This window comes from Panulirus ornatus, chromosome 33 (genome assembly GCF_036320965.1).
Source record: "Panulirus ornatus isolate Po-2019 chromosome 33, ASM3632096v1, whole genome shotgun sequence".
NCBI lineage: Eukaryota > Metazoa > Arthropoda > Malacostraca > Decapoda > Palinuridae > Panulirus > Panulirus ornatus.
Window position 1 is genome coordinate 21,827,484 of NC_092256.1, and position 17,218 is coordinate 21,844,701.

Below are 17,218 nucleotides of genomic sequence, written 5' to 3' on the forward strand. Positions count from 1 at the left end.
AGATAAGCTGCTGTGAAACAAGATATATATAAGATAGAAGTGCTGAGATATATGCTAGTTTAGTCTAATCTCCATCACGGTTGAAAGCCACTGATCTAACATGACAAAACTAAATTTCTATCTAGATGCATGTGATAAATGTTTAGCATAGTCAGGGATTAATATAGTAAAGTACCCAAAATGCCAGTATCTATATCAACCTGACTGAAAATTGTTAGCCAGAAAAAATGCATCTTCAATGGAGGGCAAGGGTTTGCTCTGACTGGTCAGTTTCAATTATGTGTAGATGTGATTAAAGCAACAGGTTCCGGAGTAGAAATTTAACCATAAATTAAAATCTGACAGCTTTAAAGGAGATACATCTGAAACTTCACATAATGAAGCAAAAAAAAATGAAAGCTTAGTAAAAAGCCTCGTACGAAAAACACAAGAATGTGTATACAATAACAGTACAGCATAATACTCTTCTATTATCTTGTGACTGCTAGATGTCAGATGTGTGCAAATAAGGTCATTACTCATTTGTTCTTGAGATTACCTTACAAAAGGAGGAAAGGTAATAGGCAAAAACGAAGAGTATCAAACCATAACAAGCCAGATCTCACCTCCCTATTCTTCACCTGAAATTTCAAATTCTAGTCAGCATATCTGCAAAGTGCATTAGATTTCTTAGGTTTAGTCAGTCACTGCCATTCTGGTACCTGATTTACAATCTTTCAAGTGTATATAATGCTAAAGCTGATGAAAAAAATTTTAAACTTTTATTCAACATAGGAGAATTTTTGCATGGGAGAATTTTTGTTAAGACCAATGCCTCTACAAACAACAAAATATATGTTTTAAGCAATTCAAATTGTATGAAGTAAGTGCCCACAAGATTAATGTAATACCAAAATTCAATCTACTCACCATATGAAGGCATGTAATTCTATATTCTGCCAAGTACTAATAAAGTAGCACTCAACCAACAGCAAAGACAGAATAAGATTTTATCAACATATATAATGCAAACAATACCGTGAAACATTTATCAAAAATTCATGAAAAACTTTACTATCCTCTGCTTACTAAAGTGTCTTATGCAGAGTAAAAAGAACACCACTTACGAAGAATGAGGAGCATTAGCATATTGGTGAGCCTGATTATTTAATGAGAATGCCAAAGCTGGGATGGCCGTTGAATGCTTTTTGGCCAAAGTGCAGATTAACTCCCGCAGTTTACTACGTGATGGACCATCAGTATAACTCTGAACAACTTGAACTACTAGCCGGGACACACCTTTCACCACTGCGTCTGGTAGTTCTAGAAAGGAAGCCACTATATAATTAAGCTGCATTCTTTAAGTTGTAATGATGGATTTCCCAGTATTGTATCTTGCTTAGGTACGAGTAATCTATATGTCTTTAAACATTTCCATTACAAGACATTATTCTAAACTCAGTTTGCAAGCACAGCATACATCTATTCAATGTTCTCTATTCTTTTGCTCCATCACCCAGAATTTAACCCTTTCAACGGTTAATCCCATTAAATCAGACACACTCAATTCATTCTTCAGGCAAGGCTATATTCCTATTCAAACCTCCACTAGTTCCTCAACTGCACATAATCAGCATTCATTCATTCATCTACCATCATCTCAAATACCTTTAGACATCAATGTCTGGCCAACTCTATCTCAGTCTACCTTTTCCTTTCATATTCACCCATACTGTCACAAATATCTTTCAACAACCTATTATCAGTCTATGCATCCAACATAGTTATAGCATCTAAACAAGTTTTCATCCACTTTTCTCCTAATTTCTTCTAATTACATTTTCGCAATCTTTTTCAACAAACTATACCATTAAGATTATCCTACTCTACTAACAAAATCCTTTTCGCTATTTACACCTATAAAATTGTAGCTTCAAATTCATACATATTTCTATTTCACACTTTATTATAATGTCACTGTTTCCCACATTAGGGAGGTAGTGCAAGGAAAGAGAGGAAAAAATGGCCTAACCCACCCACATACACATGTATGTACATAAATGCCCACACATGCACATATACACACCTATACATTTCAGCATATACATACACAGACATATACATATATACACATGTACATACTCATACTTGCTGCCTTCATCCATTCCCGTCACCACCCCGCCAAACACTATAGATACATACATGTGTGTAATGCACCAAAACCACAGCTCCCTTTCCACATCCAGGCCCTACAGACCTTTCCATGGTTTACCCCAGATGCTTCACATGCCCTGGTTCAATCCACTGACAACATGTCGACCCCGGTATATCACATCGTTCAAATTCAGTCTATTCCTGGCATTCCTTTCACCCTCCAGTATATCACATTGTTCCAGTTCACTCTATCCCTTGCATGCCTTTCACCCTCCTGTATGTTCAGGCCCCAATCACTCAAAATCTTTTTCACTTCATCCTTCCACCTCCAATTCGGTCTCTCCTCATTCCCTCCACCTCTGACACATGTATCCTCTTTGTCAATCTTTCCTCAACCATTCTCTCCATGTGACCAAGCCATTTCAATACACCCTCTTTTGCTATAGGAAGAGAGAAGGGGCCAAGTGAGGATTTTCCCTCAGGCCCAGTCCTCTGTTATTAACGGTGCCTCTCCAATGCGGGAAATGGCGAATAAGTATGAAAAAAAATAATATATATATACAGCTGGTAGAGCATGCCACTAAATGAGCATACTGTAGACTTAGAACCTATTTTCTTCTCATTCATTCATCAGAGTTCTAAATGCACTTGGTTAACAGGGTCCATAACTATAACTTTCCACCCAATAATCTACTTACCTGGTCATCAGTAATGTATAAAGCTTTTCAAAATGTTCTCTGTGTTAATCCTTATACATAACAATACCTCAACATTCACTTTTTCCAGCATTATGAAAAAAATTCTCTTTAACTATTTGGGTTTAATAGAACCTGCATCTCAGATGTTGTATAGACGACACAATGATACTCATTATAAATGCGATTTTTACCTTACATTTTAACTGAACATTAAGGCTCTTCTATTACATTAACTGAACATTACAGCTCTTCTATTACTTTCCACAAGTAAAAACACATCCTCCAATTCATGATCCTGTCTAAAACACATTTACAAAGTACAAGACCATTACTATTGTCCATAGAATATGATATTTGACACCAATCAGTAAAGCATAACGCCCCAAATCATGCTCCGCAGCTATTTCTGTTATCACAACAAACCATGTAAAGTGCCTTGAATATCAGAATCCATTTTCAAAAGCTAGTTTTGATGAGAAGCTACACTAATAAGCTACCATTCTGAAATGCAGTCTTATTTGTGTTTGGTATTTTCTGAACTGATGACCACAGGTATTCAAATCATCTTTTATGATTGAGAAACTCGAAATATTACCCTAATATAATCGCAAAACTACTGACACTTCCTATTCACAATTTCTTGAATTCTGAATATTTACGCAGGAAGCTGCTTGGCTACATGCTAGTAAATACTGGATTTGATGTCCACCAACGAAATGAGAGAAACTAATCTATCTGAGTCTCTACTACATTTTTCATTTGATAACCATGATGATGCTTGAGTGTCCTACTCAGTTATTACCTCAATAGCAAAGAATTTATAAGTATATATGATACCATTTCATCTGTTGATTCATAGTAGATCCTGATCCTAAATTTCTGAACTAGCAGGATTTACTAACTCTGCTAGACTGAGGGCTGGCACAGTTATAGCAGTCTCAATATCTGGACAGTAGTACAACTCGCATATCACTTGCACTGTATTTATATCTAACCTTCTCTATTGACAACTTCCAGAGTTGTGTTAATGCCGGCTGTTCTGCTGGCCCTCTTTGTGGCTGCCAAGAGATGTGGCACCCCCTTCAGCTTCTCAATCACCTGAGGAGAGACACAGCCCATGAATCCAAGGTAAACTTATCAATCAAACGTCAAGAGCATGAGGCAAAACGTGTAGCAATTATGACATATTCCTCACCTCAGTATCGCCCATGTTGTCACTGGACCACAGCCGTCCGTATACCTCAGCCGTTCACTCTTTGCTGACTCCACCGTCACTCACTGACTTCCATAATATGCAGTATACAGACTGATGGCGAGATGTACGCAGATATCAACCATATTTAAAAGATGAGAGATTACCAAAAGTTAATACAACAAATTACATGTGTTTTAACTTCCAAAATTCTGTTGTAATTATTATCTCATTCATAGTAATCTTCTATACATCCTATATATCAACTTGCACATGCTATAGTTGACAAAACTAGTAAGCAGCAAATTATATAATTATCTTGAAGATGAGAAAAGAAATTTTCATTCGACAATTCTCTGAGTAGACATATATTACTTTGATATCATTTCAATTTCAATAGAACATATATAAGTAAATTGGAAGAAGATTCAAATCTTGAGAAAATTTATAGATATGTATATACCCTACGTTCATTTAAAATGTATTACAGCAAAGTCCAAGAATAGTGAATCAAAGTTAGCGATTAGTTGTAGATAGACTACAAGCCACCTGACAGACACATCATATATATGATTAAAACTGCAGATAAAATGTTTTATTCCCTTCATAAATATATCCAAATAATTTTTCATGTAATCAAAAAAATGTTTTAACTTGTATCCAAGTAATTAGTTCATCTCAATTATTTCAAAAACATTTCATCGACTTAAAAAATAAAAATATTAATAAATGTAGAGATATTTAATCATTTTTGTATATATCATATTCAGTTATATAAAATAAGATAAATAAACCTCAAAAAGTATGCATCAGATTCTTTAAAGATGATTTTTACTCAAGTCGAACTTTCGCTAATGTTGACAGATTTTGGAGTAAAGCCCTAAACTTGTCTCACTGGTTGGATGTGGCACGAAGAAGTCTCCTCGTGAACTTTTTAATTAAAAAGGAAGAGTAAGCGATAGAAATAAAGGGTAAGGTAATCGTTGTGGTGAAGATTACGAACTCTGTGGGGTTTGTACACCTAAAAAGTTTGCAGATGAGGGTAAGATTTCAGGGATTGGTGTAGCATACTTGAGACTGAATTTCGATATGAATCATAGCGAGATTATTAGTTTCATTAGTTCTGGTGTTAAAAGATAATGGAAAGTAATTAGAAAAACAAAATCTGCTATACTTTGTTCTAGTTGCAGTGTTGTTACGTGTGGATAGGTTTGATAAGAGTCCACTGGGTCTACGTAAACAGGATTTTGTTATTGTCCTGGAAGGTGCTTAACATTCTTCTGTTGATTGTAGTCTACATGGCTCCGTGTATAAGATTATCATGATCATTGAGTTCGGTTTTGCACATAAGACTTTCGGTGATAGCTGTTGTATTTCAGTATTAATAGATATATTTTGTAAGTTTATTAACCCAAGTTTGTCCAGCCTTCTCTTGAAAGCTTTCACTCCTGCTGCCCTCACTTCCTGCTTAGGGAGTGTTGCAGTGGTTCAATGATTTATACACTTTAAAATATTACGTCATGCTTAGTCTTCTGTGTTCTGTGTAAGCTACATTGATGTCTCCTTTTGTTAATGAAGTCGGATACTTCTAGTTCATCTATTCCAGTTAAATCTTGTATATCTTAATTGTATCCTCTTGTAGCCTTTGATATTCCGAGCATTGATAAATCTAGACTCATTAATGTCTCTTTATGTGTTGTTTAATAAATGTCTTTGTATTTTTGTTAGCTTTGGCTGAAAGTGATTTGGTTCTGCAATGTTAGTTTAGTGTTTAGCATTATATTTCATTAAATTAGATAATGCAATAGTTGTGCATTAAGGAAAAGAAGTGGCATTATTAATATGAAAGTAGGTAAAACTCTTGTAGAAATCAGAAGAGCTTACAAAAGCCTTACCTAACATTCCTAGTAGTCAGCTCCTCCAGAGATTGAAGAAATACTTCCAGAATGTCTCCTCTTTGCTGTTGCTGGCCGAGTAATAGTTGGCACAAATAATTCCTTCTTAGGCTCAAAATACAGTGATGTTTTAGTATCTGTAGCCTCCTTATGCACCTTACTATAATCATAGATACTAGGTCCAACATTGTTAGTGAGTACATTCAACTTTTCTGTTTTATAAAGAGAGATTGTACCGAGGAAATTAGTAAAGGTTTGGCACCAATGCGTCCATTCCTTTGAGTCTAGACAATTATTAGGATCATGCTCAAAATGTTCAGGTCTCAGGAGTCTGAGTAATCAGATTATACCAGAGAACTGCACCAACTTGAGTGTGTCTATGATGAATAAACTGTATTGCAACTTTTGCTTATGAAAATGATATTTAAGGTTTTATACATTTTGAAGTTCTCTATTTAATTCTGCTTTGGCCTCAATTTTTGCAACATCAAAAAACATACTCATATAGTTGTCAGAAATCACCTTGCCAAGTATATCTAACAAATAACAAGATTTCATTTGTCATCTCTGATGGCTCTTCACTTTATTTGTTTGTAGATATGTTTGGTGTACATAACAAATAATGGTGTATTATTTTCAGTAAAACATGGATCGCTTACTGCGCTTAGGAAGTGCTCTACCAGCACTTGGTCAAGGACCCCCTCCCAATGATGCCCCAGTTCCTGATACTGCTGAACAGGTTAAGTAGACACTGTTTGTACTTTTATGTAATCTGAATCAGATTTTATTGCATTTATAACTCTGAGAGTCATATACACGTTACAGAAAAGGTGAACAGGTAATTGTAAGGATGCTATAATTTTGTCAGGCTGTATCAGTGAGGATGTGCACTTGAGATGAAATTTCACTTGAAAGGCCCTAATCAACCTTGAGGGTAACCTTAAATATTTTTTAATTTAACTGACCATTGATACAAGTATGCAATAAATCTCATCCTACTCATAGCCAGTTCAGCTGAAAACAAAAGAAAAAGAAAATTTTGCAAAGTGGTGTATTACGAATACTTCTCATTTTTAAGCTAATGTTCTGTTATTATTTTGCTTCAATGCCCTTGAGGGTGACCATAAAGATGTTTGGATTTAATTGACCATTGATGCAAATATGCAGTGAATATGATCCCACTTTACAGCCAGTTCAGATGGAAACTAAACAAAAAAAATTATGAAAAGTAGTATATTGCAATTACTACCCCTCATTTATATGGTAGAATAATGTTCTGTTGTCATTTTGCTACTGACACTTTTCTGTTGATATGATGGCTTTTGATACGCTTCATTGGCATGAAATCATGAAGCATATTTTATTACAAAGTGCTTTGTAAAAGCACATAAAAGTTAAAGGGATAATGAAATACATTAGGAGTCACATAAGACTATGAAACTGGAAATTGGAATAATGATTAAGAAATGAGGCTACTGTACAGTAAAGGGTCTTGAACAGCTCACAAGCCTTATGATGCAAGAAACATTTCCCAATGATAGATATGTAGGAAAAAATATCATTATTATTATTATTATTTTGCTTTGTCGCTGTCTCCCGCATTAGTGAGGTAGTGACTGAGCCTTCGAAGAGGATGAGCACTCCCCATGTGACTCCTTCTTCTGTTTCCCCTTTTAGAAAGTTAAAATACAAGGAGGGTAGGGTTTCCAGCCCCCCTGCTCCCATCCCCTTTAGTCGCCTTCTGCGACACGTGAGGAATGCTTGGGAAGTATTCTTTCTCCCCTATCCCCAGGGATATAAAAGTATATTCCCATAAAAATCCTTACAGGTCTTTAAATGTTTAAAGCTTCACAGAGCTGTGAATTAAAAGGGAAATATTAGCCATTGGATAAAACTGTATTGAGAGTGTACAGTATTACCACATCTTATCGTAGGTAATTTGATGGCCCTTTATGGTGATTAAGGTATACAAAGATTTTGCATGTTGTGGCACTTTGGGTTTCTCTTAGAAGACAGAATCTTGCTTCATATGTTACACTGTTTTTGTTACATTGGTATTCCAGTATAATACATCCCAAATGTGATAAAATTTTACAAAACAAAATTAAGGAGATTTAGAAAATTGCTCTATGATTGGCATTGGGCTCTTTGGTCATTCATTCCTTGTTTCATTCACCCTACTAACTTGTAGAACCATATTTTTGTTTGCTATGTCACTCTCCTATATCACCCACTCATATTTTACCTTTTTTTGTGGATTTCATTTATAGTGTGTACAGACTTAATTGAGGAACTTAAGAAAAATTAGTATCTCCATAAGCCATACACTTTCCACAAGATGGAACCCTGAGGTTTGAGATTGTTAAGAAGTTGGAAACTGACATCAGCACCCATTTTAGTATGTCATAGTTAAGTCAAAATGTTGTAGCTAGAACATGATGATAATCATCACAGGTCATGTTGATTATGACAAGTAAATCACACTGACTAATATTTTCATCTTTAATCAGTATGTTTATGAATGTATAGATAGCTTAGTTTGATATTCTGTTAGCTGATAGACATGTCAAGTTTAACTGTGTATATGTATTCTCCTCCACAGTTATTGTGTGATCTGTTTATGTGATGCCATAGAATTTTTGCTGTTAAAAGTAATCTCTGAATGTATTTCATGGTAATATCAATGTGATAGATAACTTAAAGTACAGCATAATGTTATTTCAGGAGGTACTTCAACATATGTGTTAAGTTAATTTTTAAGCTTTTTATTTAGCTTCCAGCATAAGAGTGCTTTAGTAATGTTGATATCTAAATTACTAAAACCCAAATTCTTGTATTTTTTATAATAGTTTTATTGTTATTACAGAAATATATTTTTAGCTTGCTGAATCAAGTTTTACTGAATTTTTTGTTAGAATATCGTTAAGAGTATCAAGGATTTCTGATTGCATAATTCTTTATAGTACAAAGTGTGAAAATGTTAGGAAAGGTACTCTACTTTGTTTAGAATTGTTTGTACGTGGCTAGGAAGGAGAATTTGTAGATACAGCAATAGCTGATGAATGCAAGTTGATGGCTTTTGTTTTAAAATACAAAATTATCTTTTGTCAGGTTTACATTTCATCTCTTGCTCTGCTTAAGATGTTGAAGCATGGACGAGCTGGAGTGCCAATGGAGGTGATGGGTCTAATGCTGGGGGAGTTTGTTGATGACTATACTGTCCGAGTGATTGATGTCTTTGCCATGCCTCAGAGTGGAACAGTAAGTACTGTATCTGTAACAACCATGTTATTCTGAGGAAATTGCATGATGTGCCACGTGTTTAGTAGGCAATGATGCAGAGGGTATAGGTAAGAAAGTTCATAAACTGTGCTTTGTACTTTGGTAAATGACATTACAATATGTTTTATTGTACTCAGAGTGATATAGTGCTATCTTTCAGGTAATATGATTAATTCTAATCATCTTTCGTCTGTGCCATTTCATGACTTTTATGTTTGGTGTGGATAGGTTATGTACTCAGTTAGAAAATTACACTGTAGTGTCATGTCTTTGTAGCTGGTTCTGTAGTCCTGTTATATTTTACTGTATTTTGAAAGTTCATCTGTACAAGAAAAAAATATAAGTAATCATATATGGCCATGTTAGATGAATTATGATAATACCTATTTCATGAATGAGAGCAAAAACTAAACTTACTTTTGCATAAAACAAAAATGCCAAGAGGTAAATGAGGAAGACTGGGTGTAGAAGAGAAAACTATTGGAAAAAAATTTATCAGTGATGGCTTGTGCAAAAGATGCATGTGGCACCTTCCTCTTGACCTTCTGCTGCTTTCTTTTATACATCTCCAAGTCATTTGCACTCCTTCCTTGTAAGTATAATCCAAACGGCTATCTTTTCTCTTTCACTAACAACGTTACTTCTTCATGCCACCACTCGCTACCCTTTTCTAATCTGCCTACCTCCCTCCTTTCTCATGGCACATGTATCTTTTGCACATCCCTTCACTGCTTCCCTGGATGCATCCCTCTCTTCACCCACTCCCCTCATCATTTGCTCTCATCTTTTGCCATTTATTCATTGTTGTACTTGATTACCTTTTCCTGCGTCAGTGAGGTAGTACCAGGAAACAGATGAACTATGACCCATCCACTCATATACACATATATGTACATAACTGCCTATTTTAGAACATATACATATATCTACATATCAACAAATACATGCATATACATAAAGAGACATATACATATATACACATACGAACAAAGTGCGTAGGAACGCGCACCTTCATAGAAGTACGCATACAAACCTCCAACAGCCAGGATCGAACCCGGGACCCTTATGCGAGAGGCGGGAATGCTACCGCTAGGCTATGGGCATGGCTAATAGGAAATAACCAGTGTAGACTTCGTTGCTCACCAATGTGAGACGAAGGGTATTCGAGTACATAGTATTCTAATAGTTATTTCCTATTAGCCAGGCCCATAGCCTAGCGGTAGCATTCCTGCCTGTCGCACAGGGGTCCCAGGTTCGATCCTGGCTGTTGGAGGTTTGTATGCGATATATACACATGTACATATTCATACTTGCTTGCTTTCAACCCTTCGTAGGGCTATCCCTCCCCACAAGAAACAGCATCATGGTTCCCTGCTTCATCGAGGAAGCTTCAGGAAAACAGACAAAAAGCACCACATTCATTCACACTCATTCTCTAGCTGTCATGTGTAATGCACCGAAACCACAGCTCCATTTCCACATCCAGGCTCCACAGACCTTTCCATGGTCTACCCCAGATGCTTCACATGTCTTGGCTCAGTCCATTGACAGCATGTCAACCCCAGTATACCACATCGTTCCAGTTCACTCTATTCCTTGCACGCCTTTCACCTTCCAGTATATTCAGGCCCTGATCGCTCAGATCTTTTTCACTCCATCCTTCCACTTCCAATTTGGTCTCCCACTTCTCCTTGTTCCCTCCACCTCTGACACGTATATATAGATGTATGCATACAAATTATTTTCCTTTGATGGGTAAACGTAGATATAAAGAACCAATTATCAGTTTGAAACTTTTTTTCTTTTACAATTTCCGTAAGGACTGAGAATGAATTTCCTGTTGAAACATTTTGCCACTCATGCATCCCATTAGTTATTTCACTGAGTAAACAATTCATTTCTACTATATGCTCTGAGAAAAGGTAAACCATAGGTGCTTTTTAATAAAATACAAGATTTAAGATAACTGGAATGGCTTTAAACTATAAGCACTGTGATATCATTACATGAAGAGTTATGGGGTAGTATGAAGAGTTGAGAATGCTTGGACACATCAAAAGTAGTTGGTAATCAAGATCTGACCAATAGCTAATATACATTTGGTAAAGTTTAGTCAGATAAAATAAAGGCCTTTTAAAGGTTTTGACACACATGAAAACATTATGTAGCACCGAGTATGATCTTTTGGTAAACCACCCATCATCATGATAGATATCTTGTATAAGGAAAATTGGTTATGATTTTATGCATGTATTTCTTCATCTGTTTATTTTAGGGAGTGTCTGTTGAAGCAGTGGATCCAGTCTTCCAAGCAAAAATGTTAGACATGTTGAAACAAGTTGGTCGCCCAGAGATGGTAGTTGGGTGGTACCATTCACATCCTGGTTTTGGCTGTTGGCTCTCAGGCGTTGATATAAACACACAGCAAAGTTTCGAGGCCCTGTCAGAGCGTGCTGTGGCTGTGGTAGTTGATCCCATCCAGTCTGTTAAAGGTAGGCATTAAATATTTATTTATGAAGGGATTATGCTGATATCAGTCTCAATCCCTCTCATCTTCTGCATGCATTGTTTTGTTTAGAATTGTAATCATATGTTTCATATCCTTAGCCTTAAAATGCATTCTTTTTTTGATGCTTGTTGTCATGACCTTTTGTCAGTGTTAAGTTCCCCTTGTTTCTTCTTCCCCATAATCGTGGATCATGATGTTTATTAGAGAAGTTGAAGGAAAATTGGAAGATTGTAAAAATATGCTTTCATGCATATCTTTAATGGTGCAGATGAAAGATAGGATGCCAGAGGACTGAATTGGTGATGCAATACCTTACAGTTAAAATGAAAATTGTGGAAAATTGATGAGACAGTTCTCATAATATATCTTGCTGGTAGGTAGTTGTTGGTCGGCAGCCAACAACCTGGGAGGTATACCCACCTGGATATCAGGAGGTTATTGACAGTTGTGTAGTGAGCCAGTACTTCAGTGGTTGTCAAGTTGCACTCCTCTGACTCAAGTAGCTGTCTTTCTGCCTCACCCAAACATGGACTGCTGGCTTTTTGTGTACAAACAGACAATCTCTCCTTGACACACATAACACTTAATTCACTCAGCTCATTCTTTTTAACTCTAGATTTTCCTGCTGTGAGCATTGTGTGCTAGCCCTGCCTTTTAGCAAAATGATAAGAGCAGTAGATAGCAGAAGTAGGTCAAAACATTTAGGTAGTTGCATTAGGTAGAAGTAGTAGGCAGGTGCATGAGGTGGTAGTAGTCAGGAGGAATATTAGGTAGGAGCCTCTGCAAACACTGCACTAGAGTTGCCTTCTGCCATTGGCCTGTTAGAGGTGAGGCACTAAAGGCTAAGAAGCAGCACTGGAGTCCACTGGCTATAGAGACTATTGCCATGGCCGCCCCCTTGAGGGATTCCAGTTGGAACAGGCATCAGAAATACAGATGGATAGATAGCAGGTATATGATGACTAAAGAAGTCAGTAAGCAGGTTAAAGCTATTCAGGTGCTGTTTGCAAATTGGGAATAATGGAATTTTATGGCTTTATAAGTTGGATCTGTGCATTGAAATTGTATATTGACTGATCTACAAAAGGAGGAAATTTTGAGTTTGTGAGAAAAAAATGCTTGTTAGCATTAGCTGTAGGCTGAGAAACTTGATTATGATCTGAGTTTTAAGTCATTTTGAAAATCATTTCCTCTAGTAGGGAGCTGTGTTACGATTAATGGGGTATAGCATTAGAAATCATGCTTTATCCTTTCTTCCATAAGGTAAAGTGGTGATTGATGCTTTTCGATTAATCAACCCTAACATGATGGTATTAGGACAAGAGCCAAGACAAACTACCTCTAACCTTGGTCACCTACAGAAACCCTCCATCCAGGTAAAGAAATTTTTTGCCATATGAATACCTGTGATTTTTGTTGCTATAGTTTGTTCATAAAAGTTTGATTGATTGTTAGTTTAACTGTGGGACACAACAAATGCAGTATGAGAAAGCTAATGAACCAGGTTTTTACATGCTAAGACTGGTTTTAAGTATGTGAATGTGTCCTATTCATAAAAAGGTTCATTGGATACTTTTATCTCTTCCAGGCGTTGATTCATGGACTTAACCGACACTATTACTCTATTCCAATTAAATACCGAATGAATGAAAGGTAAGGTGAGAGTAATGATCAAGATATGGTCAGTGTTTATTGTTTAATAGTGAAGCCTTGCTTTCATAGCATCTTCCTCTTTCTTTTGTTACAAATTTTACCAAAATGTGTCCAATTATTTACCTTTCAAAAAAGTTACTTAGCCAAAGATTAATCATTAACAGGTTTATCTGTTTTGTTTTGCTTACTCACCAGAGAACAGCAAATGCTCTTAAATCTTCATAAGAAGTCATGGATGGAAGGCCTGACATTACAGAATTACAATGAGCACAGCAGCCTAAATGAGGACACTGTTAAGGAGATCCTTAATCTAGCCACAGCTTATAATAAGGTAAGTAGCTGGTATCCTAGAATAGTTATGTTACTTCTAGTTATATTTTTTCCTTTTAATTATGTAAGTAAAGCTATATTTTTCCACTAAACACAAGTCTAATGAAGCAGAGCTGGGGTAATTTGGGATACACTTAAAGTGGTAAAATAATGGTTAGACAGATCCAGAACATGTTAAGAGCATAAATAATCATGAGCAGAGGGCTATCCTCCAACTGTACAAGCTCCCTGTATAGATCTTATCTTACTAAGATTTTCCTGAAATCCTTTGTCTAGATGTAGCTTTTTCTCATGTAGAAAATTAAATTTGCAAATGATAATGACATTGATGTTGACAAAATAGGTATGTATTTCCATACCGTAACTGGTTATGGGGCCTGAATGATTTGTAGTTACTTTTAATTCTTCCCATTATTCCTCATTCTTTTGTTCTTTGCTTGAGATTAGTTCAGAAGCTAGTGGTTGTATGGCATTTTGTCTTGAATTATGATATGCCACCCAGTAAGGTTTACAATGTAACCATTTCTCATCTTGATTTTCTCATTTTAGTCCAAAATTTGATTGTACTTTGAATTTATATTTCATGTAACTTCTCCAAGTCAATATAGCAAAGGAGCCATTGAACTGAGGTGTGTTATCAAGGATTAATTGTCTTGAATGCCCAATACCTAAGGTAAATTGTAGACTTCAGGTTTCTTTTGTTTGGACTCTGGTAGACCTAAATTTAACTGCATCAGATTTGCTGGAATTAAAGCAGTTCCTGAGTAGAAAACATCCAAGAAAACTGATTGGACTACATGCAACCTGCAACCTATAGGCACAATCTGAAACTTGACAGTGCACTACCAACTTTAATATTAATGTAAATAGATACAGATCTTTCAGTTTGTCTTAATTACCTCTAAATATTATGACAATTACCTTTAAAAATCACTTCAATTAGGATACTTTCATATCATTTATCAAGTATACTATGAAATATAAATTTATGTGCATGTAGCATGTTATGAATTTATCATTCATGCTCTAATGCTAGCTTGGATTGCACTTTTATCTAGCCAGTATTCTACTGAGGTACTTACTTTTGCTGAGGTGCTTGATCTTACAAAATAAAAATTTTATTTCTTTCTTTCTTTCATACTATTCGCCATTTCCCGCGTCAGCGAGGTAGCGTTAAGAACAGAGGACTGGGCCTCTGAGGAAACATCCTCATCCAGCCCCCTTCTCTGTTCCTTCCTTTGGAAAAAAAAAAAAAAGAGAGGGGAGGATTTCCAGCCCCCCGCTCCCTTCCCTTTTAGTCGCCTTCTACGACACGCAGGGAATACGTGGGAAGTATTCCTTCCCCCCTATCCCCAGGGATAAGGAATTAGAGGATAACCCAAAGATTTTTCCATAACTTTCCCCATGTAAGATTGTAGGAGCAAACATAAGATTTTGTACTTTTCAGTAATGACTGGAATCACATAAATGAAAAATGTTATGATGTTCCAAAGAATAAAAGAAAAATAATTCCACAAATCACCAGTTTTCAAGTGTTTGGAGTTTATTACAACATGTAGGAAGACAGATTGGGAGCCGTTGTATGCTTCTAAAAGGGAAAACTGGTGTTGATTTGGGCCCAAACTGTCACAGTCATTTGGTTGCCTATAATTTTGATGAATTTTCTAGGTTTAGTATGACTTTCATTTACACCTTAAGTGGATAAGGCTTTTAATTGCCTTGTTTGGTAGCCACTTCTTTATGTAGAAATAAGAGTATGATTCATAAAGTGTTTGTGAATTTATAGGAACCCTTCATGTTAAACGATTTTTTCTTGGGTGTTACAATCATGAGTGAAAAACAAGTTTTAGACATGAAAAATTTAAAGTCCATTTGTCATTACTCTTAGAATATTCCCAGGCAAGTCTGATGGATATTTCTTAGTGAGATTTGTGTTTCAGAGTTTGGAGGAAGAAGAGAAAATGACCCCAGAGCAACTTGCAATCAAGAATGTTGGAAAGCTGGACCCAAAGCGACATCTGGAGGATAAGGTGGAAGTTCTCATGACCTCTAATATTGTACAGTGTCTTGGTGCTATGCTTGACACCGTAATTTTCAAATAAGCAGTATTTATTTTAAAAGAACAAAGGATATACAAGAAACTGATGAAAGGCAAAAATCCACAATGGTTAACCAATAGTTATATGTAAAATCTTTGCCAAACAAAAATATGGGTAAAGTACCATAATCTTTTAATTGTTAGTCTTGATCTAGTTTGCTCCTGTTTTACAAGCTTTAGAATGATTAACTATTATACTTGAGCAAATTTATAAGCCTTTCTAACAATATTCTCTCCACATGGTATAATACAAATGATTGTCCCTTTATAGAAGTCAGTACTTTTCAAATTATATTTGTAATGTGAACCTTGTTCATTTTTCTTATTCATTTAGATATATTTTTGGCAATTTTGTTAGATATCATACAGATAGCACAGTAAATTCATTTTTCTTATGTAAGCTCAAGAAAATAAAATATGGAGAAATTTCTCTCATTATCATACATAACTTTCAGTAATTTGTGATATAATGGTTTTTGAACATTATTATACTTTTATAGCTCTGGTTTCATTTCATTAAAAACCTGTGGTAATGGGCTACTTGCATAGTGAGAGTGTAAGTGGTCTTGGAATTATCTTTAACACCCAAAAAAGGTGTTCAAAGATTTTTCGGTTGCTGGATGTAACTTACATGGACAGCCTTAATGACCCTGGCAGTTGATAGGCCTAAAACCCAAACAACCAACCACCAAAACCTAGGCAAAAGGCATACATGGTTTAGAATAACTGGACTGATGTGGTATATGGAGTATGATGACAGGGTGTGCTGAACCAGAGCATATGAAGTGATTAAAGTAAACCATGGTGTAGTTTGTAGGGGGTTTGACTGTGGATGGCAGGCTCTAGTTCTGTACTTTGAACAAGACAACTGGAGAGTGACTGTGGGGAAATGATGTTATTTTGTGTTCATGATATATGCAAAAAAAAAAAAAATATATTTACTATATTAGTGCCATTGCTAACTTCTGATCTAGAACACTGATGATGTGCAGAGCTCATCTTTTCTATTATTTTCACTTTTTCCAGTAATGGTAATGGATCAAACATTCTCGACCATATTTCCAGTATACCAAAATGAATGATGAGCTAATATAAACACTTCCTGATTTTACACTTTAAGTTTATTTACTGAGCAAAGTTAACTTCAGTCACCACATTCATACACAAATAGATTCCATGGCACATAACCAAAAGTACTTTCTGGGACATCCCCTTCTAAAATACTTTCAGCTCTGAGCAGTTCACTTATTTGCTATGTTCATCTCTTTTGCACCGTACCTCTTTTAATGTTAACTTTTTATGTACTTACTTGATAGCTGTTTCACATGTCAGTGAGGTAGTGCCAGGGTCAAACAAAGAATGGCCACATCTGCTTGTATCCATTCTCTAGCTGTCGTGTGTAATGAACCAAAACCACAGCTCCCTATC

The 17,218-nt window shown here is 35.9% G+C and overlaps 2 protein-coding genes across 3 annotated transcripts in view; one reads left to right on the plus strand and one right to left on the minus strand.

Annotated features, from left to right (window-relative positions):
* The window catches only part of l(3)80Fj (lethal (3) 80Fj), a 63,857-nt gene extending 59,695 nt beyond the window's left edge, over window positions 1–4,162 (minus strand). Inside the window, exons 1-3 of the mRNA XM_071681860.1 lie at window positions 4,027–4,162; window positions 3,827–3,929; window positions 1,107–1,302 (exon numbers count right to left, since the gene is read on the minus strand). Coding sequence (XP_071537961.1) covers window positions 1,107–1,302; window positions 3,827–3,929; window positions 4,027–4,041 — 314 coding nt within the window. The 5' untranslated portion in view covers window positions 4,042–4,162. The remainder of the gene's footprint in view (window positions 1–1,106; window positions 1,303–3,826; window positions 3,930–4,026) is intronic.
* A 697-nt stretch (window positions 4,163–4,859) lies between these two features.
* LOC139759580 (26S proteasome non-ATPase regulatory subunit 14) lies at window positions 4,860–16,287 on the plus strand. 2 transcript variants are annotated; one of them, XM_071681864.1, is made up of 8 exons: window positions 4,860–4,994; window positions 6,559–6,657; window positions 9,030–9,179; window positions 11,476–11,692; window positions 12,973–13,085; window positions 13,298–13,362; window positions 13,558–13,693; window positions 15,633–16,287. In XM_071681864.1, exons 2-8 carry the CDS (start codon window positions 6,565–6,567, stop codon window positions 15,792–15,794), a joined length of 936 nt encoding a protein of 311 aa, XP_071537965.1. In that variant the 5' UTR covers window positions 4,860–4,994; window positions 6,559–6,564; the 3' UTR covers window positions 15,795–16,287. The 2 variants fall into 2 exon arrangements, with proteins under 2 accessions (XP_071537965.1, XP_071537966.1); XM_071681865.1 differs by having other exon boundaries at window positions 4,891–5,065.
* The last annotated feature ends 931 nt before the right edge of the window (window positions 16,288–17,218 follow it).